This window comes from Scyliorhinus canicula, chromosome 16 (assembly GCF_902713615.1).
Source record: "Scyliorhinus canicula chromosome 16, sScyCan1.1, whole genome shotgun sequence".
Lineage (NCBI taxonomy): Eukaryota > Metazoa > Chordata > Chondrichthyes > Carcharhiniformes > Scyliorhinidae > Scyliorhinus > Scyliorhinus canicula.
In genome coordinates, this window is record NC_052161.1 from 77,921,002 (window position 1) to 77,948,092 (window position 27,091).

At 50.0% G+C, this 27,091-nt stretch overlaps 1 protein-coding gene across 4 annotated transcripts in view; it reads right to left on the reverse strand.

Annotated features, from left to right (window-relative positions):
• LOC119950880 (broad substrate specificity ATP-binding cassette transporter ABCG2-like) overlaps positions 1-27,091 on the reverse strand; it is a 274,650-nt gene that overhangs the window by 86,248 nt on the left and 161,311 nt on the right. For all 4 annotated transcript variants that reach the window (XM_038773769.1, XM_038773766.1, XM_038773765.1 and 1 more), the window contains 2 exons: positions 13,330-13,483; positions 10,696-10,827 (listed from right to left, as the gene is read on the reverse strand). In XM_038773769.1, coding sequence (XP_038629697.1) covers positions 10,696-10,827; positions 13,330-13,483 — 286 coding nt within the window. The remainder of the gene's footprint in view (positions 1-10,695; positions 10,828-13,329; positions 13,484-27,091) is intronic.

The following is a 27,091-nucleotide window of genomic DNA, read 5'->3' on the forward strand; positions in this document are numbered from 1 at the left end:
GGCGGACTGCTGCGAATCGCCCCCTTCGACATGTCTCCCCGTCGGCACTCGTTTCCTGGGGCGACCCGGCCTTGATGGGCCAGGCTGCTCTGCGGGCGCCTCGGATTGCGTGGTGCCACCCTGCTCTGCCCGCTGCCCACCGGATGCACCAGGGATGGGACGGGGGGAGGCCGAGCGTTCCGGGACGTCCCGTGATGGAGTTAATGGGACGACCCCCAGAACCTCCTCCTCCCTCGGGGAGCCCGGTGGCCCCTGGGCCTCACTGTGGGACGGAGGTGCGAGTGGGGAGGTGCCCCGTCTCCCCAACGACACCTGGCACTGCCAGTCCTGGAGGCCTGCAACGGTCTCCACCAGGGTCCGAAAGTTCGCAGAGACGGAGTCCAGGGAGTGAGACATTCCCGCCAGGGACTGTGCGACCTCAACCTGTGAGTGTGCGATGTCATCCAGCACGTGTGTCAGGCGGTCGATGCTCTCCGCGACTGACTGCTGGGACTGTGCGATGGACTGCTACGACTGGGCCATGACCCGGTGAGACTCGGCCAGGGCCCGCAGCGCGCCGGCAATATCATGTTGGCTCTGGCGCATTGCTGCCTGTGAGAGGGCAACCCTGTCCAGGGCCATGGATTACCCGTGCACATTAAGCCCAACGTCTTGCAGAACCTGACCCATGGCCGAAACCGTTTAACCCACTGCCTCGACCGCGGATGCCACCTGTCCGGTGTCGGCGTGGGTGGCTGCCATGAGCGGCACCACTCTCTGCTCCTGAACGCGGTTCGACTCCTCTAACTGCGTCTGCAGCTGCTGAAAGACAGCCCCCATCCCGTCATTGTGTCCCTGGGTTTGCAAATGCATCGGCTGTTCGGGTGGGTCAAGTACATCCAGGAACCCGGAAAACGTCTTGGATCCAGCTGAATGCTGGGCCTGGCCTGCCCTCCGATAGTCCGGGCCCTCGGCTGTTCCGACCTCCACCTGCTGTATCTGCTCAGCTGTGTTGTGCACACCAGACCGTGACCCAGGAGCCTCATCACTACATTGGCCAACCGAAGTGAGTGTCTCTGGGATGGTGGATTGTGTTGGAGAGAGCGGTGACGCAAGCTGTAGGTCCTCGTCTGGAGACATATTGACGAGGTCATCGCTCCAATGATGAGCGGCCACAGGGTGTTGTCGGGCCATGTCTCCCTCTCCCTGTGTCAGCGTCCTCTACGCCTCCTGTTCCACAGATTCGGTTTGGGAGGATCCAACTCCTGTGTGTCCTCCTGGCACCCTCTGGCGTGCGGCCCTGGGTGCGGTGGTGCTGGTGGTGGCAGATGCTGGTCTCTGCCTTGATGTAGACGGCGCTGGTCGTTCGGCTGCACGTCCTAGGGAACAGAATGAAACGGGGTTATTTAGAAACGCTCGGCCGGGCGTAGGGCGGTCCAGTGTGCAGTGTGAAGGGACAGATGATGATTGGGAGGGGGGGGGGGAGTTGGGGGAGTGTGCAGAGTGTGAAGGGACATAGGATGGGGGTGGGGGTGTGCAGAGTGTGAAGGGACAGATGATGATGGAGGGGGGGAGTGTGCAGAGTGTAAAGGGACAGATGATGATGGGGGGGGGGGAGTGTGCAGAGTGTGAAGGGACAGAGGATGGCGGTTGTGTGCAGAGTGTGAAGGGACAGAGGATGGGGGGGTTGTCATGCAGGGTTGTCTCACTTGGTTCTGCACCTCCAACCTCACATTGCGCGACCTCCCGGGTGGAAGACCCCCCAGCAAGGTCCAGTGCCCTCTGTTCAAACGTGGTAGAGGGTGGTATATGGGCGAACCCTCGCCGGTCCAAGAGCAGTCTTGTCCTGTTTGGGGGGGGGGGGGGGGGGGGGGGGGGCATAGAAAGATCATCAATTTGGCAGGTATCATCAGGGCATTCACATGTTGCCAAAAGTTGGGGGGTAAAGTTGTAACAAAACCGTTGCATCTCTCCAGGGGGGTCGCAGCACTCATGTGGTTCTGTGCCAACTTTGTAAACCACCCTCCACTCACTCTCGCCCCCCCCTCCCCCTTGAGCCCGGTGGGGAGGTGGGTGATGAGGGACTTGGGCAGGGGGGATTGTTGTGACCCGGGGGCACTCTCTTGGCACTTACCCTGGCAGCCCTGATGACGTCGTGCAGCTTTTTTCTGCATTGCTCCCCAGACCGAGGGGTGTGGCCCACAGCACTCACTGCCGTGCCCACCTCGCGCCAGGCCCGCCGCACAACAGTGTCAGGGTGGTGATGCCCTCTTCTGGGGCAGATGATGCTCCTCCTGTGTTCAACCTCATCGAGGAGGGTCTCCATGTCTGCCTCCTCGAATCGCGGGGCTGACCTCCGTGGCTTGACCATCCTCGTCGCTTCCTCTGATCTTCTGGCCGCGTTTTTAATACGCGGAGCGGCGTCATTGTGGCGTCATTTGTGTGTCGCAGCCTTTTCGCGTAATTTGACGGGAGCGGGGCTGTATCGGGCCGTCGTGAAATCGGCCGATTTCACGACGGCCCTCCCGATTTTAATCGGGAGCGGAGAATTCGGGGCAGCACGGTAGCATGGTGGTTAGCATAAATGCTTCACAGCTCCAGGGTCCCAGGTTCGATTCCCGGCTGGGTCACTGTCTGTGCGGAGTCTGCACATCCTCCCCATGTGTGCGTGGGTTTCCTCCGGGTGCTCCGGTTTCCTCCCACAGTCCAAAGATGTGCGGGTTAGGTGGATTGGCCATGCGAAATTGCCCTTAGTGTCCTAAAAAATAAGGTTAATGGGGGGGTTGTTGGGTTACTGGTATAGGGTGGAAACGTTGGCTTGAGTAGGGTGATCATTGCTCGGCACAACATCGAGGGCCGAAGGGCCTGTTCTGTGCTGTACTGTTCTAAGTTCTAAGTTCTAATACCGCCCGTGCAGTTTAGGTGGATTGGCTATGCTAAATTGCCCTTAGTGTCCAAAAAAGTTAAGTGGGGTTACTGGGATAGGGTGGAGGTTAGGGCTTGGGTCGGGTGCTCTTTCCAAGAGTCGGTGCAGACTTGATGGGCCGAATGGCCTCCTTCAGCACTGTAAATTCTATGACAGTAGTAATTTGTGTGTATTTGTAAACATTTTCTGTCGGTGTTCACTAGTGAATGGGCCAGTGTGGGTATAGAAATCAGGGAGAAGGACTGTGATAAAACTAAAGAAATCAACATCGATAGAGAGGAGGTTCTGAGTGGTCTGTCGTGCTTAAAAGTAGACAAATCACATGGCCAGTTGAAATGTATCCCACGCTTGAGTGCTGTAAGGGAGGAAATAGCAGGGGCACTGGCAATAATTTTCAACCCTCTCTGGCCACAGGAGAAATGCCGGAGGACTTGAGGATGACCAATGTGGTATCAGTATTCAAGAAAGGAGGAAGGGATAAATCAGGAAACTAGAGACAATTGAGTCTAACCTCAGTGTGGGGAAACTATTGGAAGCAATTCTGAGAGACAGAATTAATCTGCATTTGGAGAGGCAGGCATTAATCAAGAACAGTCAGCATGGTTTTGTTAAGGGAAGGTAATTTCTGACCAACTGGATTGAATTTTTCGAAGAGGTGACCAGGTGTGTAGATGAGGGCAATGCATTTGAAGCAATCTACTTGGGCTTCAGCAAGGCTTTTGATAAAGTCTCATATGGGAGATTGACAGCGAAGAGCCCATGGGATCTAAGGAAATTTGGAAAATAAATGATTCAGACATTAATGTAGGAGGGTTGATCAGTAAGATCACAGATGATATGAAAATTGGTGGTGTGATAAATAGTGAGGTGGTTAGCCTTGATTACAGGAGGATATAGGCGGGCTGATCAGTGGCAAATGGAATTCAATCCAGATAAATGTGAGGTGATGCACCTGGGCAGGACAAACAGGGCAAGGGAATACATGATAAACAGCAGGACACTGGCAAGCACCAAGGATCAGAGGGTGTACATTGATGTGCATGTACAGTGGTTCCTTAAGGTAGCAAGGAACTATATAACATTGGTTAGGTCACAGGTAGAATATTGCGTGCAGTTCTGGAATCCACATTATAGGAGGAATGTGATAGCACTGGAAAGGGTGCAGAGGAGACTGCTTGGGCTGGAGAGTTATAACTATGAAGAGAGATTAAATAGACTGGGATTGTTTGCCTTGGAGTAGAGGAGACTAAGGAGACATAATTTTGATATATAACATTATGAGGGGCATAGAGTAGACAGGAATAAACTTTTCCCCTTGGTGGAGGGATCAATGAATGGAGGCATAGGTTTAAGGTAAGGGGCAGGTTTAGAGGAGATGTGAGGAAAAACATTTTCACCCAGAAGGTAGTGGGAGTCTGGAACTCACTGCCTGAAAGGGTAATGGAGGCAGATATCCTGATAGCATGTAAGATTTAAATGGGCACTTGCAAAGCTAAGGCATACAAGGAGGATACAAGGCCTCACGGTAGCATGGTGGTTAGCATCAATGCTTCACAGCTCCAGGGTCCCAGGTTCGATTCCCGGCTGGGTCACTGTCTGTGTGGAGTCTGCACGTCCTCCCCGTGTGTGCGTGGGTTTCCTCCGGGTGCTCCGGTTTCCTCCCACAGTCCAAAGATGTGCGGGTTAGGTGGATTGGCCATGCTAAATTGCCCGTAGTGTAAGGTTAATGGGGGGATTGTTGGGTTACGGGTATACGGGTTACGTGGGTTTAAGTGGGGTGATCATTGTTCGGCACAACATCGAGGGCCGAAGGGCCTGTTCTGTGCTGTACTGTTCTATGTTCTAAGGCTATGGGCCAAGTGCTGGAAAATGGGATTAGAATACTTAGGTGGTGATTTTTAACTGGCACAGAGACAATGGGTCTGTGCTGTAGACCTCTGTGACCTAAAGATTGACAAATCCCTAGGATCAGATGGCCTGCATCTTAGGTGTAATAACCCACGTGGGAATGATTATCTTCCTTGTGGTCCTTGTGGAGTACAAGCTCCCCCACCCAGATTTCTATTAACCACTGTATAAAAGGTTGGCCAGTAAGGAACTGACCAGAACAGGAACCCGGTCGGGATCTATTGGAGATGTGTATACCGTGTTGTAAATAAAACTACATTTTTTAATTTTACTTAGTGAGGACTCCTTATTAAATTAGGGTCTTAAAAGAAGTTGCTGCAAAGATACTGGAGGCAATGGTTATAATCTTCCAAAATCCTTAGATTCTGGAACAGATTAGAAAATAACAAATGTAACACCTTTATTCAAGAAAGGATAAGACAGAAAGCAGGAAATATAGGCCAGTTAGCCTAACATCTGCCATAGGGAACTTGCTACATTCTATTATTTAGGAGGTTATTTCAGGATAAATAGAAATTCATTCTGTGATCAGGCAGAGTCAACAGGGATTTATGAACAGGAAATCATAGAATCATAGAATTTACAGTGCAGGAGAAGGCCATTCAGCCCATCAAGTCTACGCCAGCCCCTGAAAGAGCACCCAAGCCCACACCTCCATCCCATCCCTGTAACCCAGCAGCCCCACCTAACATTTGGACACTATGGGGCAATTTAGTGTGGCCAATCCACCTAACCTGCACATCTTTGAACTGTGGGATGAAACCGGAGGAAACCCATGCAGACACGGGAGAAAATGTAGACTCCACACAAACAGTGACCAAGCTGGGAATTGAACCCGGATCCCTGGGCTGTGAAGCAAATCGTATTCAATTCAAGTTCTTTGTGGAAGTAACCAGCAAATTGGATAAAGGAGAACCTGGAGATGTGGAAAACCTTGATTTCCAATAGGTATTTAATAAGATGCCATGTCAAATGTTATTACACAAGATAGGAGCACTAGGTGTAGAAAGTAACATGCCAGCATAGATAAAGGATGAGTTGGTTAGCAGGAAGCAGACGATATGGATATATGGGTGTTGTTCAGGTTGTTAATCTGGAACGAGTAGAGTGCCACAGGAATTAGTGCTGGGCCACAACCATTTGCAATCTACATCAATGATTTGGATGAAGGAACCAAATGTATGGTGGATAGGTAGGAAAATGTACAAAAGTACGAACATATATGCGAACATACAAATCAGGAGCAGGAGGAGATGACTCAGCTCCTCGAGCCTGTTCCGTCATTCAATAAGATTATGGCTGATTTGATTGTAGCCTCAATCCCACATACTCCAGACTAGGTTAATCCCAGATCTGAAGGGGTTGGATTATGAGGAGAGGTTGAGTAGACTGGGACTGTACTCGTTGGAATTTAGAAGGATGAGGGGGCATCTTATAGAAACATTTAAAATTATGAAGGGAATAGATAGGATAGATGCAGGCAGGTTGTTTCCACTGGCGGGTGACAGCAGAACTAGGGGACATAGCCTCAAAATAAGGGGAAGTAGATTTAGGACTGAGTTTAGGAGGAACTTCTTCACCCAAAGGGTTGTGAATCTATGAAATTCCTTGCCCAGTGAAGCAGTTGAGGCTCCTTCATTGCATGTTTTTAAGGTAAAGATAGATAGTTTTTTGAAGAATAAAGGGATTAAGGGTTATGGTGTTCGGGCCGGAAAGTGGAGCTGAGTCCACAAAACAGGCTCGAGGGGCCAGATGGCCTACTCCTGCTCCTAGTTCTTATGTTCTTATGCTCTGTGCAACTGAAGCATATAGGGGGGGATTATCCATCGGCCGACGCAGCAATCGGGAAACACAATTGGACAGAGAATTGTGCGTCAGCCGCAAATCAAGGCTAGCGCCGGGTGCTAGATGCCCTCCACCCCACCCCCACATCTCCAGCCCAGCCCAGCCTAGGGCATCTCTCACACCCTTCTGACAGAGCACCGAGGCAGGTTGAAACATTTGTGAACATTTATTATGAGCAGGGAACATGTATCGAAAGGTTTGTGCCCTAGTGCCTCACACAATCCTGTGCTACACCCATACCAATTTAACTGGTGTCCAACCTTCTGGCCTCATGCAAGATCTAGGCGAAGCCCCAGGCGATCATCAGGGTGGAGGCGGCCTGCTGCGATTCCCATCTTTTCACCCGGGTCCCCTTTAGCAGCCTGGACAGGCACGGCAGTCTCTCGGGCGTTCCAGGTGGCAAGATGCTGTCTTTCTCTGCCTACTCTCCATCGGATGTGCCAGGGACAAGGAGGGGGGGGGGGGGGGGGGGGGGGGGGTTTGTGGGGGAAACCTGAGGTACTGTGCTGTTCTGGTACCTCCCCTGCGTGGGCCACCGGCACGGGCCCCATCACATCCGCCTCCCTCTGAGTGCTCGATGGCCCCCAGGATACTCCTCGAGTTGGGGGTATGGCCAGAACGAGCTCTGGTGCTACCCGCCACATGGTGCTAACAGTCCTGGAGGCCCACTCTCATCTTGACCAGGGTTTCACTGCTCGCAGCCTAGGGACTGGAGCACAGTGACTAGGCCACCACCCTTTGTGACTGTGCCAGGTCCCTCAGTGACTGGTTCAGGTCAGCCAGTGCCCAGGCAATGTTGTCGACGCCCGTAGATATGATCTCTTATGAGTGGGCCAAGCTCTGGAGCACTGCCGCAATGTCCAGGTGATCCTGTTACATAAACTATAAGTTCTATGATTCTAGGGCACAAATCTTTCGATACATGTTCACCTGTTCATAATAAATGTTCACAAATGTTTCAACCTGCCTCAGTGCTCTGTCAGAAGGGTGTCAAAGATGGGCTAGGGTGGGCTGGCTGGAGATGGGGGGTGGGCTGGGCTGGAGATGTGGGGTGGGGTGGAGGGCATCTAGCACATTGCCTAAGACAGGGCAGCCTTGTTCTGTGCCTCAGCCACAGCCCACACAGTGCCCCAGACCTTGGACATCCTGACCTTTGTCCACAAAACATTGACCACAGATGCCAACCGTACGGTGTTGTCCTGGGTGCACGCTTGGCCAGCACCACCTCCTGCTCCTGCAGGCGGTTGGATGCCTCCATCTACACCTATAGGCACTGGATGGTTGCTGACAACCCCTCATGCAGTCCCCGACTCTGCGTCTGCTTCTCCAGAAGCCCGAGACCAGTTTGGATGGCAGCTAGCCCTTGGAGATGGTCCGCTCTCCGACCGTCTGCCCCCTCGAGAGTTCCTATTTACACCTGATGACACGCTGGTGTGTGGTGCGCACCAGATAGCGCCCCAAAAGCCTCTGCACTGAAGTGCTCAACTGAGTTGCTGGGCTGCTAGTGGGTGTTGGAGATAGCTGTGACGGAAAGCCGGTGTCATCCCTGGGTGTCGTGGGCTCACATTTGGGGGCTCGTGTCGCTATTCGGTTCCCTCTCCTTGCAGGCATGTCCATAAGACATAGAAGCAGAATTCGGCCACTCGGCTCAGGAAATCATAGAATTTATAGTGCAGAAGGAGGCCATTCGGCCCATTGAGTCTGCACCGGCCCTTGCAAAGAGCACCCTACCCAAGCCCACATATCTACTCTGTCCCCGTAACCCCCACTTAACATTTTTGGACACTAAGGGCAATTTAGCATGGCCAATCCACCTAACCCGCACATCTTTGGACTGTGGGAGGAAACCGGAGTACCCGGAGGAAACCCACGCAGACACGGGGAGACCGTGCAGACTCTGCACAGACAGTGACCCAGCTGGGAATCGAACCTGGCACCCTGGAGCTGTGAAGAAACTGTGCTAACCACTATGCTACCGTGCTGCCCTATCGAGGCTCATCGAGTCTGCTCCACCATTCAATCATGGCTGATATTTTTCTCATCCCCATTCTCCTGCCTTCTCCCCATAGCCCCTGGTCCCCTTATTAATCAAGAACCTATCTATCTCTGTCTTAAAGACACTCAGTGATTTGGCCTCCTCAGCCTTCTGCGGCAATGACTTCCACAGATTCACCAACCTCTGGCTGAATAAATTCCTCCTCATCTCTGTTTTAAAGGATCGTCCCTTTAGTCTGAGATTGCATCCTCTGTTATTTTTTCCTACAAGTGGAAACATCCTCTCCACGTCCAGTCTATCCAGGCCTCGCCGTATCCTGTAAGTTTCAATAAGATTCCCCCTCATCCTTCTAAACTCCAATGAGGACCCAGAGTCCTCAGCCGTTCCTCATACGAAAAGCTCTTCATTCCAGAGATCATTCTTGTCAACCTCCTCTGGACCCTTTCTAAGGCCAGCACATCTTCCCTTAGATATGGGGCCCAAAACTGCTCACAATATTCCAAATGGGGTCTGACCAGAGCCTTATACAGCCTCAGAAGTACATCCCTGGTCTTGTATTCTAGCTTTCTTCACATGAATGCCAACATTGCATTTGCCTTCCCACCCCTCTCCTCCATGGCGAACAGCAGGATCTTGAGCTCGCATCAATCAATGTATGTGGGGAGTTGAATACTCATATGCGGCTGCAGCTTGTCAGCCTCTCAAGTGCGAATTGGGCATCATTTTTCATTGGAATTGCTCCAGTTCCACGTGGCGCTGGTGCTAGCCCATTCACGGATCCTGATTTGCTCATGGACCGTTGCCGCTTTTGTGGCTGTAGAACACCACCGATTCAGTCCGGCGTCAGCACTTAGTCTCTGAAAGAGGAAATCCAACCCAACATCTCTACTTTTAGAAACCCATGTGTGTTGGGACCAGAATATCCCGCCGGTGTGAACAGCCAGTAAATTTCACCCATAGGGCGGGATTCTCTGCCTCATCGCGCCACATGTCTGCCCCTGCTTCTCTATTACGCCAGCCGGTCAATGGGGTTTTCCATTGTGGGGCAGCCCCACGCCGTCAGAAAACCCCCAGGCGCCGGTATAACGGAGAATCACACAGGCGGAGAATCCCGGCCTTGGTCTTTTATGATTTATGCACTGAGTGCAAGTTGACAAGAGGAGGTAGACAGTCTGCAAAAGGATCAAGATAGGTTAAGTGAGGGGAAATGGAGTATAGTGTGGGAAAATGTGAACTTATCCACTTTCGCAGGAAGAATATAAAGGCACTACATTATTTAATGGAGAGAGATTGCAGAACTTGGAGGTATAGAGGGATCTGGATGTCCAGGCACATGAATCACATAAAGTTAGTTTGTAGGGAGCAGCACGGTGGCGCAATAGTAGCACTGCAGTCTCACGGCGCCGAGGTCCCAGGTTCGATCCCGGCTCTGGGTCACTGTCCGTGTGGAGTTTGCACATTCACGCCGTGTTTGCGTGGGTTTCACCCCCACAACCCAAAGATGTGCAAGGTAGGTGGATTGAACACGCTAAATTTCCCCTTAATTGGAAAAAATGAATTGGGTACTATATATTTATAAAACAAAATAAAATAAATAAAGTTAGTATGTAGGCAGAGCAACTTATTTTATGAATGAAGACTGAACAGGTTGGACCTATGCCCAGTGAAGTTTAGAAGACTGATAAGCAATCTTATTGTAACATATATATTCTTGAGGGAACTTGATTGGGTGGATACCAGGAAGATGTTTCCTGTTGTATGGGAGACTAGAACTAGGTGTTCAGAGGGTGGTGGTTGAGTAGTCTCAGGGTGTATGCCGTTGGTTTGGGGTATGTTAGATGGGGTTCTGTAATTGTGTGTGTGTATGTGCAGAGGGGGCGGGGTGCAGCCGAGATGGATTCCCCAGCGCATCTCTGGTGCATCGCCCAGAGAGTGGCCCAGAGTTCAGAAGTCACAGACTAACAATTTGTACTTCTCTGTCATTGAAAAACCTTTGTTTCAGGAGGAATAATTAATTTACATGTCTGAAATATTTACATACCTGAGATTTCATTGTTCAAATCTACTTCATGCTGTTTATTTCCTTTATTATTACTGACAACTGGAGTCGAGTCTCCAGTAATCACATCTAAAAAGAAATCTGCTGGGTTGTTGAAGATCTCACACTCATAGCCTAAAACAAAGGGCACAAATGTCAATATTTATCGTCTGGATTTTCATTACATTGTCAAGTACATTTGAATCTGAACCAGATTCATTACTTTTTCACAAGTTCATAAGGTATAGGAGCAGAATTAGGCCATTTGACCCATCAAGTCTGCTCCGCCATTCTGTCATGGCTGATATGTTCCTCATCTGTTACCTACAATGCTACAGACCAAAAGCTGGATTGCAAAATCAGCCAGAGCATCTCCTCCCTAGAACACATGACTTGGGAGCAGGAGTTGGCAAATTCGCCTCCCGAGCCTAAACACCATTGTCCTGCCCGTTCTCCATAACCCTTCAAACCATTGCCAATTAAAAATCTGTCAAACTCCTCCTTAAATTTACTCACTATCTCTGCATCCACCGCACTCTGGGGTAGCAAATTCCACAAATTCACATCCCGTTTGAGAACCTATTACTCCTCTCAAGACTTTAATCTCCTGTTTCCTACTCTTCCTGCCACATTGTATTTCTACCCTCCTGGGTATCCTTTTCTCTCTCCAATCCCAATCATCAATATTTCTATGCCTTCTTATACTCTTGCTATTTTCTCCAACTTGAATCTTCTTTGAATGCACCCTCTATTACCCCTTATGCCTCTCTTGGTATTATTTAAATGGTCCAAGGAGACAACTTGCTACATATCCACTTAGGAGCAGTCATTTCAAATACTCATCCTCCCTCAAGGACCATAGACCAGCACGTCTGATGTGGTGTAAGCTGCTTAATCTCCCACCAGTTCAGTACACCTCATCTATCATTGCCTTGGATCTTCCAAACAGATAACAGGTGCGAGATTCTCCGAAACCCCGCCGGGTCGGAGAATCGTCGGGGGGCGGCGTGAATCCCGCCCCCGCCGGCTGCCGAATTCTCCGGCACTGGAGATTCGGCAGGGACGGGAATCGCGCCGCGCCCGTCAGCCGGCCCACGATGGGCCGAAGTCCTGCTGCTGTAATGCCGGTCCCGCCGCCGTGAATTAATGCACCTCCCTTACCTGCGGGACCTGGCGACATGGGCGGGCTTCGGGGTCCTGGGGGGGGCGGGGGGGGGGGTGCAGGGCGATCTGGCCCCGGGGGGTGCCCCCCACGATGTCCTGGCCCGAGATCGGGGCCCACCGATTTGCGGGCGGGCCTGTGCTGTGGGGGCACTCTTTCCCCTCCGCGCCGGCCGTGTACGCCTCCGCGATGGCCGACGCGGAGGTGACCCCCCCCCGCGCATGCGCAGGGATGACATCAGCAGTCGCTGACGCTCCTGCGCATGCGCGGACTTCTTCCGGCCGGCGGAGCCCCTTTGGCCCCGGCTGGCGTGGCGCCAAAGACCTTTCTCGCCGGCCGGCGGGGCGCCAACCACTCCGCCGCAGGCCTAGCCCTTGAAGGTGTGGGCTTGGCCCCTAAAGGTGTGGAGGATTCTGCACCTTTGGGGCTGCCTGACGCCTGAGTGGTTCATGCGACTCCGTCCCGTCGGGACCCCCCGCCCCGCCAGGTAGGGGAGAATCCCGCCCCAGCTACTTGCCTGTCTCTAAATTCGCGTGTAGAATATCTATTCATTCATGGACAAGACCCCGGTCATCCATTGCTTTATTGTGAATATTACACATTGATATATTATGTGGAATATTCCATTTTGATGGTCATCTAACACTGATGGTTCTGGAACAGTCACCTGCTATACACCCTGTCAGATTCTTTCCTTTAGGGTGGCACGGTACCATAGTGGTTAGCACAATTGCTTCACAGCTCCAGGGTCCAGGTTCGATTCCCGGTTTGGGTCGCTGTCTATGCAGAGTCTGCACGTTCTCCCAGTGTCTGCGTGGGTTTCCTCCGGATGCTCCGGTTTCCTCCCACAGTCCAAAGATGTGCAGGTTTGGTGGATTGGTCATGATAAATTGCCCTTAGTGTCGACAAAGGGTAGATAGAGTTACTGGGTTACGGGGATAGGGTGGAGGAGTGGGCTTAGGTAGGGTGCCCTATCCAAGGGCCGGTGCAGACTCGATGGGCCGAATGGCCTCCTTCTGCACTGTAAATTCTATGATTAATGTGGTTGAAGCTATCGCACCCAATTCTGAAGCTTCCACACCTTTCTTTTCATCGCAGGCACCACTCAAACCGCTGCCGTTGTCAGTGTGATACTCAACACCAAAACAGATCATGCCACTTCCTGATCCCATTTGGTATTTCTTCCTCCTTTGTGTGCTTCAATACCTACCAACCTCTCACTTTTCTAAGTGAGGGACAGAGCCCCAGAATCAGAGAATCCAGCCCAGAAGTCAATATTTACACTGCTTTAGATGTGTTCACAAAAAGAGACATTACAAATGTGTAACTCCTAACTCTGCAACCTTTCACCAGTACCAAATGTCCCTTTATAATATCCCTTTATATCGACAAGTAATCATCTAATGATTGTGCCCCACTTGTATATATTTAACCTCAATTTATACAATTAAAACATCTACGAAAATGTTTCTCACCAATAGATGAAAAGTAGTGTAACGCAGTTTTGGCTGGACCATGATAAACTATTCTTCCATTCACCAGGAGTGTCAGGCTGTCGAAAAGCTTAAATATGAAGTATTGAGGCTGGTGTATTGAGAATATAATTGTTCTACCAGATCTTGAAAGTCTAGGATGAGAAAAACAAGAATTCATAAAGTATATTGAGAATGTACTTCAGATCTTTGCCAGGGATTTCTGCAAGGTCTCCTAATTGACAACTATAACTTTAGTTGAAGATAACCAAAAAATCTATTTACACATCTGCCCATAGTTCTCACCAATTTTCAACTCAAATTTAGGCAATTATTGAAGAGAAATTCACAGGGAATTCCTGGCAGTTAACATTTTACGAGCACAAAGTAAATTTGAGTTATAGAATCCACTCAGGCACAGAAAATACTTTCTTAATATTCAAAAGTGACAAGGAATTTCACCCATCATCAGCACCTATTGTGTTATGTAATTTGGAATAACACAAGCTGCCACTTGATGCAGTTTTGAGTAAAAGATGCTCCAGACTTTGAAGTGAGTTCAATGTGTTTTATTAAACTATTAGCACAGTTCTCAATGAGTTCCACTCTCTGCTAATCTAAATGTAGTAACTCAGTCTAACTGAACCAGCCTTGCTCTTAGCCATGTGCTGGTGTGTGATGCTGAGGATATACTCTGCAGATGTTGGAAAGAGGCGGGGTGTGAGTGCCTCATCCCTTTTATAGTGAGATATCACTCCTGAGTGTCCTGACTGCTCATTGGTTGTGTCCTATTCTATGTGTTCATTAGCTGCATGTTTGCATATCATGACAGCACCTATTGTTAAGATCACAGGTATATATACTGTTTCCGGGGCAATGTTTCTCATTATCACTCATTCTCATTATCTCATTATCACTGTGTACTGGGAACATCTGGATTAACATTAGAAAAAAACAAGGAAGCAATAGACTGGGCATTAAGTGGAGGAGACATTCTACCCATTTTTTTCTTCAATTGGTAAGGTTAAGCATAGAGCCAATTATTTGCTTTTCTCGTCCCACCTAAGTGCACATCAGGTAGTGCCACTTAAATGATCTGAACATGCTATTGGTTCAGATCATTACTTTGGTCATTTGCTTGGCAGGGCCTGTGCCAGAAATGGAAGTGGTAACTGACTGAGACCCCAGTGCTAATGCCTGCCAGCTCTGGGACCTTTGAGGCAGCTGTCCGAAAACATCCCTGAAAATCTTTCCATGACCAAGGGAAAATGGTTTTCCCTTCGCTACCTGTTTCAGCCTTCATGGCCTTGCCACCCCTCCTCTCAGATTTCCCAATATGAATTGTGTAAGGTAATTTTTTTCTGGACACATGGCTGCTCACCCAGCATTGAGAAGGGAAATGAACTATGAGGCATAAATGCATTTCTCCCATTTAGTAAACACACTTTCATCTGCTGTAGGAGATTATGCTTCTCACCATCTTAGGACATTCCAGGAAATCCCAAGGCAATGCAACAGGGGGTAACACTGTCTGACCCTTTTCTCTGTTTGTACTTGTGTAGTAAGGAAAATGAGATCCCCTATCTTGACTCTGTGGTGTGTCAATTTCATCTGAATGGATGTTCTGAAATCATTGACTATAATGCATCCAGGCCGACATGGAAATCTGGAAAAAGTTGGTCAACAACTTCAAAAAGCTGGCACAACTCAAAGAAATCTGACAAATCAAAAATGGCCATGACATACAAAATCCATTGTTCAGAGCTTTAAATTATCAGAATATATAAATACATGGAATTTGGAGCATGATTGAATCTTGTTTCTAATAACGTTAGATGGCAGGATCACAGCTACTGAACTGTTGCCCTCATTTTTGTACCGGTGTGCTACAGATGCCAATCGCAGACGCAGATCGCTAGTTGCAGGAGAGTGATTCAGCCAGTTGGGCTGCCAACTCAAATCCTCAGGAAGGAAGACATTGGGGTGGTGGCAAGTGAGGGCAGTTTTGTCCCCCAACCCACCCACAGGCACTCAGGCAGTAGGAGCACTTTCATCAAGTAGGTTAAACCCTCCAGGGTCCCAGGTTCGATTCCCGGCTGGGTCACTATCTGTGTGGAGTCTGCACGTCCTCCCCGTGTGTGCGTGGGTTTCCTCCGGGTGCTCCGGTTTCCTCCCACAGTCCAAAGATGTGCGGGTTAGGTGGATTGGCCATGCTAAATTGCCCGTAGTGTCCTAAAAAGGAAGGTTAAGGGGGGTGTTGTTGGGTTAAGGGTATAGTGTGGATACGTGGGTTTGAGTAGGGTGATCATTGCTCGGCACAACATCGAGGGCCGAAGGGCCTGTTCTGTGCTGTACTGTTCTATTTATATATCTATTTCTAACAGAGTTCAGGTACATGATTCATTGCAAGCAATATGAATATTTACAAGAAAATTAGGTACTTTGGTTAAAATGAACATATTTAACATCCCAGTGAGTGCATTTTCAATCTAAAAATAGAAAACAGAGAAGAGGCGTTTAGGGTCAGAATTTGAAGTGTCCACTATGCTTCTAATGTGTTAATGCAGATATACGTCCATCATAGAAGCATGAGATGCACAGCTTCCTGCACAGCATTATACAATTGGAGTGGTGGAAGCAATGCTGTCCTGTTTATGCTAGAAGAGGGTGCAAGAGCAAGATCTTGGGCGCGATTTAATGAAAATGAAACAGAATCCCGTGTTCAGCGCGTTTAGCCAGGTGTTTCCGAAAATGACCTCGCTGTCAAATGGGACACTGCTTCATTTTGGGCCTCGGTAAAGAACGTTCCGCCAAGGCTGCACTTAGTTCCATTTCTTGCACTAACGAGCTCTGCTCACCAGTGCAGGAAGAGATCGGGCGGAATTTTTAAATTGTTCCCCGATTTCTAGACCCCCGCACCGCACCTCCGGAATCCCACCCAATGTCTCACCTCACCTACAAGGGGGTCATCAAGCCCCCCGCACCCCACTTCATAAGGGCAGGAAACCCCCAGGCTCAATCCCCAGCATGGGAAAAATGCCACCCGGGCACCTTGGCACTGCCAGCCACAAAGAAAAAGGCTGATACTACCAAATCTTGAGTCCCTGGTCATCCAGAATCTCACAGGTTAAGATAAAGCTTATGACAATCACAACAAGCTTGATACTGTAGAAAGTCTAGAAATGCATAGGAAGTACAGGACGGAAGAAAAAATGGAAAAGAGGAAAGCAGAGAGAAGACAAAAAATTATTGGCAGGTAAAGTCAAAAAAAACCAAAGATGTTTTATCAGAACAAGAAAAAATTTAGGGAACGGTAGTGCCTATCAAAGATGTACATGGTCATTTTTATGCGCTGACACAGCAGATTTGGCCAGGGTTCTCAATGTGTACTTTGTCTCTGTCTTCACCAAAGACGGGTATAATCAGACATTCAAGTTAGGAGGAGTGTGAAATATTAGATGCAATAAGCATAGTGACTGACATCCTTGAAAGCGGATAAATCACCATGGACAAATGGAATGAAGCCAAACAGGAAATAGCAGATGCTCTGTAGATCATGTTCCAATTCTCACTTGATACAGGTGAGGTATCAGAGTATTGGAGGTCTGTGAACATTGTATCATTATTTAAAAAGGTGAGAGGGATAGGCCAGAAAATTTCAGGCCGGTCAGTCTGACTTCGGTGATGGTAATGCTATTGGAATCAATTCTGAAAGCCGGGATAAACTGTCACTTAGAAAGGCATGAACTGATCAGGGATACTCAGCATGGTTTTGTTAGGTGAATATCGTGCCTTACCAATATAATTTTTCGAGAAAGTAATAAGGAGGATTGATGAGGGTAGTGTAGTGGATGTTGCCTGCATGGATTTCAATAAAGCATTTGAAAAGGTCCCATATGGCAAACTGGTCAGAAAAGTGAAACTTGTACAATACAGGGGACAGTGGTGAGTTGGACCAAAATGGGACCAGCAATAGGAAGCAAATGTGAATGGATGTTTTTCCAAATAGAAATCAGTTTCCAGTGGCATTCTAGCAGGCTGTGCTTGTACCTTGCTGTTTGTTGTATAAATTAATGATTTGGACTTAAACGTGGGGAGCATGAATGGGATATTTGCAGTTGACTCAAAAATTGGTCATGCAGTTGACAGTGAAGAGAATAGCTGTTGTTTCCAGAATGATCTCAATGGTTCGACTGAGCGGACGAAAGGGTGGCAAATGGAATGCAATACACCCAACTGTGAGGTACTGTATTTGGGGAGCAGACAAAGCTAGTGAATAGACAGTGAACAGGAGGATCTTCAGAGGAGTAGAGGAAGTGAGAGACCTTGAAGTGCATATCCACAGGTCACTAGAGGTAACAGAACAGGTGGACAAGGTGTGTAAGTGCCTTTCTGTTTATTCTCTTTGTTCCTATTTCTCTTATTTTGACTTTTATCATTTTTGGTCCATGGTTTATTAATGGATACATACCTTTAAGTCGAGGAGAGTAAGGAAATCAAAGTGTCAAAATAGTTCACTGTGTTGTAAAGTTTTGTATTTTGGGCAGAAGAACTCAGACTTTAGGGCAGGATTTTTCAAATCCATGGTCGTGGGTGGGTATTGGGAGGGCTGCAAAGTGATCAGTCCTGCCATTCACACAATGGTCGCGATCATGGGAGAAGCATTCAGCTGCAACCAACAAAGAACAAAGAAAATTACAGCACAGGAACAGGTCCTTCAGCCCTCCCAGCCCTCTGGCCGATCCAGATCCTTTATCTAAACCTGTCACCTATTTTCCAAGGATCTACTTCCCTCTGTTCCCCGCCCGTTCATATATCTGTCAAGATGCATCTTAAATGATGCTATCGTGCCCGCCTCTACCACCTCCGCTGGCAAAGCGTTCCAGGTACCCACCAACCTCTGCGTGAAAACTTTCCACGCACATCTCCCTTAAACTTTCCCACTCTCACCTTGAAATCGTGACCCCTTGTAATTGACACCCCACTCTTGGAAAAAGCTTGTTGCTATCCACTGATGAGACCATCAATTCACTAGACACGTGCTTTGAGATATGAACAGTGGTTTTAATCTACTTACTACAGAGCCAGCCTGTTACACGTTGAACTCTCGATGAACTGGTCGGCTGGCTCTGGGCATCGATATTTATACAGCAGTCTGGGGGAGGAGCCGTGGGCGGAGCCAAGGGTGGAGCCCTGTACAAACTCCTAAGCTTTCCCAGAGCTACTCCCCCTAGTGGTCGGGCAACGCAACTGCGCTTACAATCGTACGGTCTCATATATATATCACAGTGTGAATTACAAAGTTACATTCACCACATTTACCCCCTACAAAAAAATCAAGTGCGGCGGGGGTGGTGGTTCGTAAATTGAGTCTGTCCAGTGGTCGAGTCGTCCGCCGTGATCTGCGGAGCATCGGGGTTGCAGCCTCTTGTGGTGGCTGGATGGGTGTTGTGGGTTGGGGTACGATGGCGGACTCCGGGGGTGATTCCGTCCGAGTTCCATACCCGTCTGGTTCGACTGGGGGCGCTGGGGGTTACCGGTGTGGGTGCGCGAAACAAATGTAGTGAGCTAGTGGGCTCAGGAGCGCGAGGGGGCAGCTGGGTGGGGTGTAGAGTGAGGGGTACCTCTGCAGTGATAGTAGGGATACTGGATCCAGCGGGTGCTAGGTCCCGGAGGGATACGATGTCCTGACGGCCATCAGGGAACTCTACGAAGGCGTACTGAGGGTTTGAGTGAAGCAGGCGCACCTTCTCTACAAGGGGGTCAGTTTTGTGCGTCCTGACGTGCTTCCTCAGGAGTACAGGGCCCGGTGTCTTCAGCCAGGCTGGGACTGAGACCCCCGTGGTAGTGCCCCTGGAAAAGATAAAGAGCCTCTCATGAGGGGTCTGGTTGGTCGCGGTGCACAAGAGTGACCTAATAGCGTGGAGCACGTCTGGGAGGACATCCTGCCAATGGGAGATTGGGAGATTCCTGGACCGGAGGCTCAGTAGGACGGTCTTCCAGACCGTCGCATTCTCCCTCTCCACCTGCCCGTTCCCCCTGGGGTTGTAGCTGGTAGGCCTGCTCGAGGCGATGCCTTTGTCGAGCAGGTACTGACGCAGCTCGTCGCTCATGAAGGACGAACCCCGGTCGCTGTGTACGTAGCTGGGGAAACCAAACAGGGTGAAGATTCTAATGACTGTGTGGGAGGTCATATCGGGGCACGGGATAGCAAAAGGGAAACGGGAGAACTCATCTATGACGTTTAGGAAGTAAACGTTCCTGTTAGATGAGGGGAGCGTCCCTTTGAAATTGATCGCGAGGCGTTCAAAGGGCCTAGAAGCCTTGACCAGGTGGGCCCTGTCTGGTCTATAGAAGTGCGGTTTGCACTCGCGCAGATCGGGCAGTCTCTGGTGACAGCTTTTACCTCCTCAGTGGAGAAAGGCAGATTTCGGGCTTTGATGTAGTGGGCGAGCCGGGTGACAGAGGTCGTTGTGGATGACTTTCAGGCGGTCATTCTGCGCGCTGGCGCACGTCCCGCGGGATAGGGCATCTGGGGGCTCGTTAAGCTTCCCCGGTCGATACTTAATATCGTAGCTATAGGTGGAGAGTTTGATCCTCCACCGCAGAATTTTATCGTTTCTAATTTTGCCCCTTTGCGAGTTGTCAAACATGAAGGCAACCGATCTTTGGTCTGTGATGAGGGTGAACCTCCTACCTGCGAGGTAGTGCCTCCAGTGACGAATAGCCTCCACAATGGCTCGTGCTTCTTTTTCGACTGCCAAGTGTCGGAGTTCCGAAGCGGAGAGGGTACGGGAGAAGAATGCGACTGGTCTCCCTGCCTGATTTAAAGTGGCTGCAAGACCTACCCCTGAGGCGTCGCTCTCAACCTGAAAGGGGGTGGATTCATCCACCGCCCGCATGGCCGCTTTGGCGATGTCCTCCTTGATGCAGAAAAAAATCCCAAGCACTGTTTGAGGGCCTTGGGACAATGAGGGAGAGGGAGTTCTGCATACGGTCCGGGTCGGGACCCAGGACTCCGTTTTCCACGACATAGCCGAGGATGGCTAGTCTGGTCGTGCGGAAAACGCATTTGTCCTTGTTATAGGTGAGGTTTAGTTTCTGAGCCGTCTGGAGAAAACGGTAGAGGTTGGCGTCGTGGTCCTGCTGGTCATAGCCACAGATGGTAACGTTATCCAAGTACGGGAACGTGGCCCACAGCCCGTACTGGTCCACCATTCGGTCCATTGCTCATTGGAACACCGAAACCCCATTAGTGACGCCGAAGGGAACCCGGAGGAAATGGAAGAGGCGGCCATCGGCCTCGAATGCCGTGTAGTGGCGGTCCTCCGGGCGGATTGGGAGCTGGTGGTATGCAGACTTCAGATCCACCGTGGAAAAGAGCCGACACTGGGCGATCTGATTTACCATGTCTGCAATCCTGGGGAGTGGGTACGCGTCGAGGAGCATAAACCTATTAATGGTCTGACTATAGTCTACGACCATGCGGAATTTTTCCCCGGTCTTGACGACCACCACCTGAGCTCTCCAGGGGCTGTTGCCTTCGGACCTCTGATCTGATGAACACCCTATCCTGCAGGCTGTACCGCCTGCTGCGAGTGGCTACGGGTTTACAGTCCTGGGTGAGATTGGCAAAGAGAGGAGGGGGCGAGATTCGCAGCGTGGCTAGGCTGCAGATAGTGAGTGGGAGTAGGGGCCCGCTGAAACTGAGGGTGAGACTCTTGAGGTTACACTGAAAATCTAGGCCCAATAAGAGTGGTGCGCAGAGTTCGGGCAAGACGTAGAGCTGGAATTTGGCATAGCTAGCGTTTTGGATTGTGAGCGTCGCGGGGGTGCGCCCTTGGATCTGGACAGAGTGGGAGCCCGAAGCGAGGGAGATAGTTTGCCGCGCGGGGAAAACGGGAAGCGAACAGCGTCTTACCAGATCTGGGTGTACGAAGCTCTCAGTGCTCCCGGAGTCGAAAAGGCCCGGCGTGCTGTACCCATTAATTTGGACCGTCGCCATCGAGTATCGCAGATGCTTCGGGCGCGATGGGTCCAGAGTGACTGTGCTGAGTTGCGGGTAGTCGGCGGCTCGATCAGCTGTGCTGGAGTGGCCCCGTGATGACTGCCCTCTGAGTTTGTAGTCGTCGAGGTGAGTTTCAGAGTTTGAAGGGGATGGATCCCAAGATGGCCACCCCCATGAGTCGCACATGGCCGGCCACATGGAGGATTGTCAAGATGGCTGCCCCCATGAGTCGCATATGGCCGGCCGCATGGAGGAGGATTGCCAAGATGGCCGCCCCCATGAGTTGCACATGTCGGGTGGGGGCGGAGTCGACATACAGGCTGCAGCATTTCGGGGCCTGCAGGCCTGTGAATTCAGGGAACGAGTGCTTTGAGCCGTGGGAGGATTAGTGGCTGGGGCGGAACGAGTGCTTTGAGCCATGGGAGGGTTAGAGGCTGGGGCTTTCTTCGGCAGACACACTCTGGCATAGTGTCCTTTTCGCCCGCAGCTGCTGCAGGTCACGTTGCGGGCCGGGCAGTTCTGCCACGAGTGCTGATTCTGGCCGCAAAAGTGGCAGGCTGGGGCAGCATTGTGGCTGGATGGCCGCGCGGCGCAGGCCTGGGTGAGTCGCTGGTCGGGGGCCCATGACGGGGTCGCAGGGTCTGCGGGGAACGAGGTGAGGCTGCGGAAGGAGACCTCCATAGTGGTAGCAACTTCAACAGTCGCTTCAAGATTTAGGGCCCCCTTTTCCAGCATTCGCTGGTGCACGTAATTTGACCTAAGGCCCGCAACAAAGGCATCGCGTACAGCAAGTTCTCTATGTTCTGCCGCGGTAACCGCCTGGTAATTACAGTCACTAGATAAAGTTTTAAGTTCTCTCAGGAATTCTGCGAGCGATTCCGTAGGCCGCTGGCGGCGAGTAGTGAACATGTGTCGTGCATAGACTTCATTAAAAGGCCTCACATACATTTTGTCGAGTAGCGCTAGGGCTTCAGTATACGAACCGGCCAGTTTAGTTGAGTAGAGATTCTGTGGCTCACCCTCCCGTGCAGTAGGCTCAGTTTCTGCTCCTTCGCTGTTTCGGCTGTGCTTGCTTCCGCCAGGTAGGCTTTAAAACACTGGAGCCAATGAGAAAAAATTTATTTTGCCTCTGCATCCTGTGGGTCGAGTTCCAGTCGTTCAGGCTTGAGGGCTGATTCCATGATTGATCCTGACTGTTTCTTAAGTAGATTAAATTGATGAGGCCATCAATTCACTAGACACGTGCTTTGAGATATGAACAGTGGTTTTAATCTACTTACTACAGAGCCAGCCTGTTACACGTTGAACTCTCGATTAACTGGTCGGCTGGCTCTGGGCATCGATATTTATACAGCAGTCCAGGGGGAGGAGCCGTGGGTGGAGCAAAGGGTGGAACCCTGTACAAACTCCTAAGCATTCTCAGAGATACTCCCCCTAGTGGTTGGGCAACGCAACTGCGCTTACAATCGTACGGTCTCATATATATATCACAGTGTGAATTACAGAGTTACATTCACCACATCCACCCTGTCCATACCTCTCATAATTTTGTAGACCTCAATCAGGTCCCCTCTCAACCTCCGTCTTTTACATCGAGAATTGTGGCTGTTGCCACCTTTTAAATTGAGATACATTAAGCTGTGTGGAATCTTCTGGCCAGAAGCAACAGCAGGGAACAGGTCATGGCCCTGCCCAATCGCAAGAGCACTCTAGCACTCTGGTAGTGTGCATGCCAGCTCTGCCCATCTCTCTGCTCTTCTGCCTACTGTCTGATGCAGACGCTTCCAGACCCTGAAAAAATAAGCTGCCTCTCCCTCTCTCTCCTGAATGCTAGCTGCGTGATATTTCTGTGAGTCTACATTGAAACCATTACAAGCTGAAAGAAAAGATAACATCCACCTGAAAGCCGAGGCTGAAGAAGAAACTAACTGGAAGACATCCATCTGAAACAAAGACTCTTTTACTTTCATTGTCATTTTACAATGCTGCTTCCCCTCTGTATGTGTGTCTGTGGGAGAGTTTAAAGGTGGAGTTTAGAAATTAGATAGTTAACCAGTTATATTTGTTGCCTCTGTAATTATAGTTACTGTTAATAATAAAGTTAATTGTTTAAATTTACAAACCTATGGCGGGATTTTCCGACCTCCCCCGCCGGGCCGGAGAATCGCCGGGGGGGGGGGGGGGGGGGGGGGGGGGGGGGGGGGGGGGGGGGGGTGTGAATCCTGCCACGCCGCTGGCTGCTGAATTCTCCGCTGCCGTTTTTTTGGCGGAGGAAGGAATCGCGTCGCGCCGGTCGGGGGACGTTGGCAGCGCCACCCCTCCGGCGATTCTCTGCTACGCGATGGGCCGAGAGGCCGCCCGTTTTCAGGCTGTCCCGCCGGCGTAAATTGAACAAGGTTTGTACCGGCGGGACCTGGCTCTGCAGGCGGCCTGCGAAGTCCTCAGGGCGCACGGTGGCCTGGCCCGCGATCGGGGCCTACCGATCTGCAGGCTGGCCTGTGCCGTGTGGGCACCTTTTCCCTCCGCGCCGGCCGCTGTAAAGCTTCGCCATGGCCGGCGTGGAGAAGAACCCACTGCGCATGCGCAGGAATCACGGCAGCGGTTCTGGGAACACGCTGCCGTTCCCGCGCATGCGACAACTTGCGCCAGCCGGCGGAGGCCCTTCGGCGCCAGGTGGCACTGCGCCAATCATTCCGTCACTTCCGGGCGGCCCGATGCCGGAGTGGTTCACGCCGCTCTTTGGCACCGGTACGGCCCGCCCGCCGGATATCGGAGAATCGCGCCCTTGGTGTTTGTAGTTATTGGTCAGCCGAAGACCTTGGGTATTTTAAAATAAGATTTAATTGTAACTGTGTTGAAACTCCGGTTCAAGTGGGGCTGGGATTGACCGTGTACCAGCCCAGGGTGTCATGACATAGTTTGGGGGCATCATTTGGGGATCTTTGGAACGGTGGACAGTGGCAATTTGGGGTACATTATTTATTAAAAAGAGACACCAGGTTTGTAATAGTATAGCTCTGGAAGCTGCTAAGGCTTTTCATCAGGTGTTGGACATACCTTTGGTTTATTTATAAGGGCTTCAAAAAGGCAAGCTTATTGAATTGGCAAGTTAATTAAAAATAGAGGTTCCGGCTAAAGCTCGGAAGGTAGAGATAATTGAAGCGATCGTTCAGCATTTGAAATTTGAAAGAGATGCCAGAAACACAGCCTGAGCCATGGCAGAAATCAGTGGAACTAGCTAAGATCCAGTTACAAATGAAACAACTAGAAGTACAGCAAAAAGAAAGTGATAGTTTTTAAAATGGAAACTGAAATGAGAAAGTTGGAATAGAAAAGAGAGAGTGTTCCAGCTTGAAGCACTGGAAATTAAAAGGGAGGTGCCAGGAGCTAGAGGGGAGCTTAACCTTGATACAGAACCCAGTGGGGAAATGCTTAAAAATATATAGGCCATACCAAAATTTGAGAAAATAAGTAGATGCATTTTTCATGGCATTTGAGGAAATAGCAATGAAAGAAAAGTGAATATCATCCATGCAAATTAAATTGACAGGGCCGGCACAGGAAGTTTACACTTATCTGTCAGAGAATGTCTCAGGATTACGATGAGGTAAAAAAAAAAAAGGCTCTTCTAGATGAATATGAATTAGGCCCAAAGGCATATAGCAAAAGTTCAGAAATTTAAGGAAACAGTCAGGACTGACTTCTGCTGAATTTTAAAGGGTTAAGCAGAACGATTTTAATTGGTGGATAGGGGCATTCCCGTACCAGCCTCCCCGAACAGGCGCCGGAATGTGGCGACTAGGGGTTTTTCACAGTAACTTTATTCCCCTACCAGCCTCCCCGAACAGGCGCCAGAATGTGGCGACTAGGGGCTTTTCACAGTAACTTCGTTTGAAGCCTACTTGTGACAATAAGCGATTTTCATTTTCATTTCATTGGAGCTGAAATTACGTCCGAGGCTCTGAGAGAAGGCATTCTCTCAGAATAATTTAAGATTCACCATCTTCTGTGATAAGAACACATGTGGAAGAACAAAGGGCTATGACCACAAGACAAGCAGCACTATTGGCTAATGTTTATGAGCTGATCGATAAATTTAAACCTTTGTTCCGAGACCCCCATAATTTTGAAAAGGATAGGAAGTGGGAGTGTGAAAGGAAGGCATGTAGCAAAAGTAAGGAATGGATAGCTGGGAAGACTCTGATATTGGATGTACCGAGGTACAGTGAAAAGTATTTTTCTGCAAGCAGCTCAACAGATCATTCAGTACATGGGAAGAAAAGGGAATTGAACAGAATTCAAGAAAATACATGAGAATACATAATAGGGCAACACAATATATACAATGTACTACATAAGCATTGGCATCGGATGAAGCAGACATGGGTGTAGTGTTAATGAGGACAGTCCATAAGAGGGTCATTTAGGAGTCTGGTGACAGTGGGGAAGAAGCTGTTTTTGAGTCTGTTCGTGCGTGTTCTCAGACTTCTGAATCTCCTGCCCGATGGAAGAAGTTGGAAAAGTGAGTAAGCCGGGTGGGAGGGATCCTTGATTATGCTGCCTGCTTTCCCCCGGCAGTGGGAGGTGTAGATGGAATCAATGGATGGGAGGCAGGTTCGTGTGATGGACTGGGCGGTATTCACGACTCTCTGAAGTTCCTTGCGGTCCTGGGCCGAGCAATTGCCATACCAGGCTGTGATGCAGCACGAGAGGATGCTCTCTATAGTGCATCTGTAAAAGTTGGTAAGGGTTAATGTGGACATGCCAAATTTCCTTAGTTTCCTGAGGAAGTAAAGGCGCTGTTGTGCTTTCTTGGTGATAGCGTCGACATGAGTGGACCAGGATAGATTTTTGGTGATGTGCACCCCTAGGAATTTGAAACTGCTCACCATCTCCACCTCGGCTCCGTTGATGCTGACAGGGGTGTGTACAGTACTTTGCTTCCTGAAGTCGATGACCAGCTCTTTAGTTTTGCTGGCATTAAGGGAGAGATTGTTGTCGTTGCACCACTCCACTAGGTTCTCTATCTCCCTCCTGTATTCGGACTCGTCGTTATTCGAGATCCGGCCCACTATGGTCGTATCGTCAGCAAACTTGTAGATGGAGTTGGAACCAAGTTTTTGCCATGCAGTCGTGTGTGTACAGGGAGTAGAGTAGGGGGCTAAGTACGCAGCCTTGCGGGGCACCGGTATTGAGGACTATTGTGGAGGAGGTGTTGGTGTTCATTCTTACTGACTGTGGTCTGTTGTTCAGAAAGTCAAGGATCCAGTTGCAGAGTGGAGAGCCAAGTCCTAGGTTTTGGAGCTTTGATATGAGCTTGGCTGGGATTATGGTGTTGAAGGCGGAGCTGTAGTCAATAAATAGGAGTCTGATGTAGGAGTCCTTGTTTTCGAGATGCTCTAGGGATGAGTGTAGGGCCAGGGAAATGGCGTCTGATGTGGACCGGTTGCGACGGTATGCGAATTGAAGTGGGTCAAGGCGTTCCGGGAGTATGGAGGTGATGCGCTTCATGATCAGCCTCTCGAAGCACTTCATTACAACTGACGTCAGGGCCACCGGGCGGTAGTCATTGAGGCACTTTGCCTGGTTCTTCTTTGGTAGTAGTCATTGAGGCACATTGCCTGGTTCTTCTTTGATATCTCCTTCTCAGACAAGGAAGGATAGTATTGAGGATGAAGATGAGAATCGTAGGTCTAGGTGTTACCATTACAATAAAGCTGGGCCGCATGGTGGCACAGTGGTTAGCACCGCTACCTC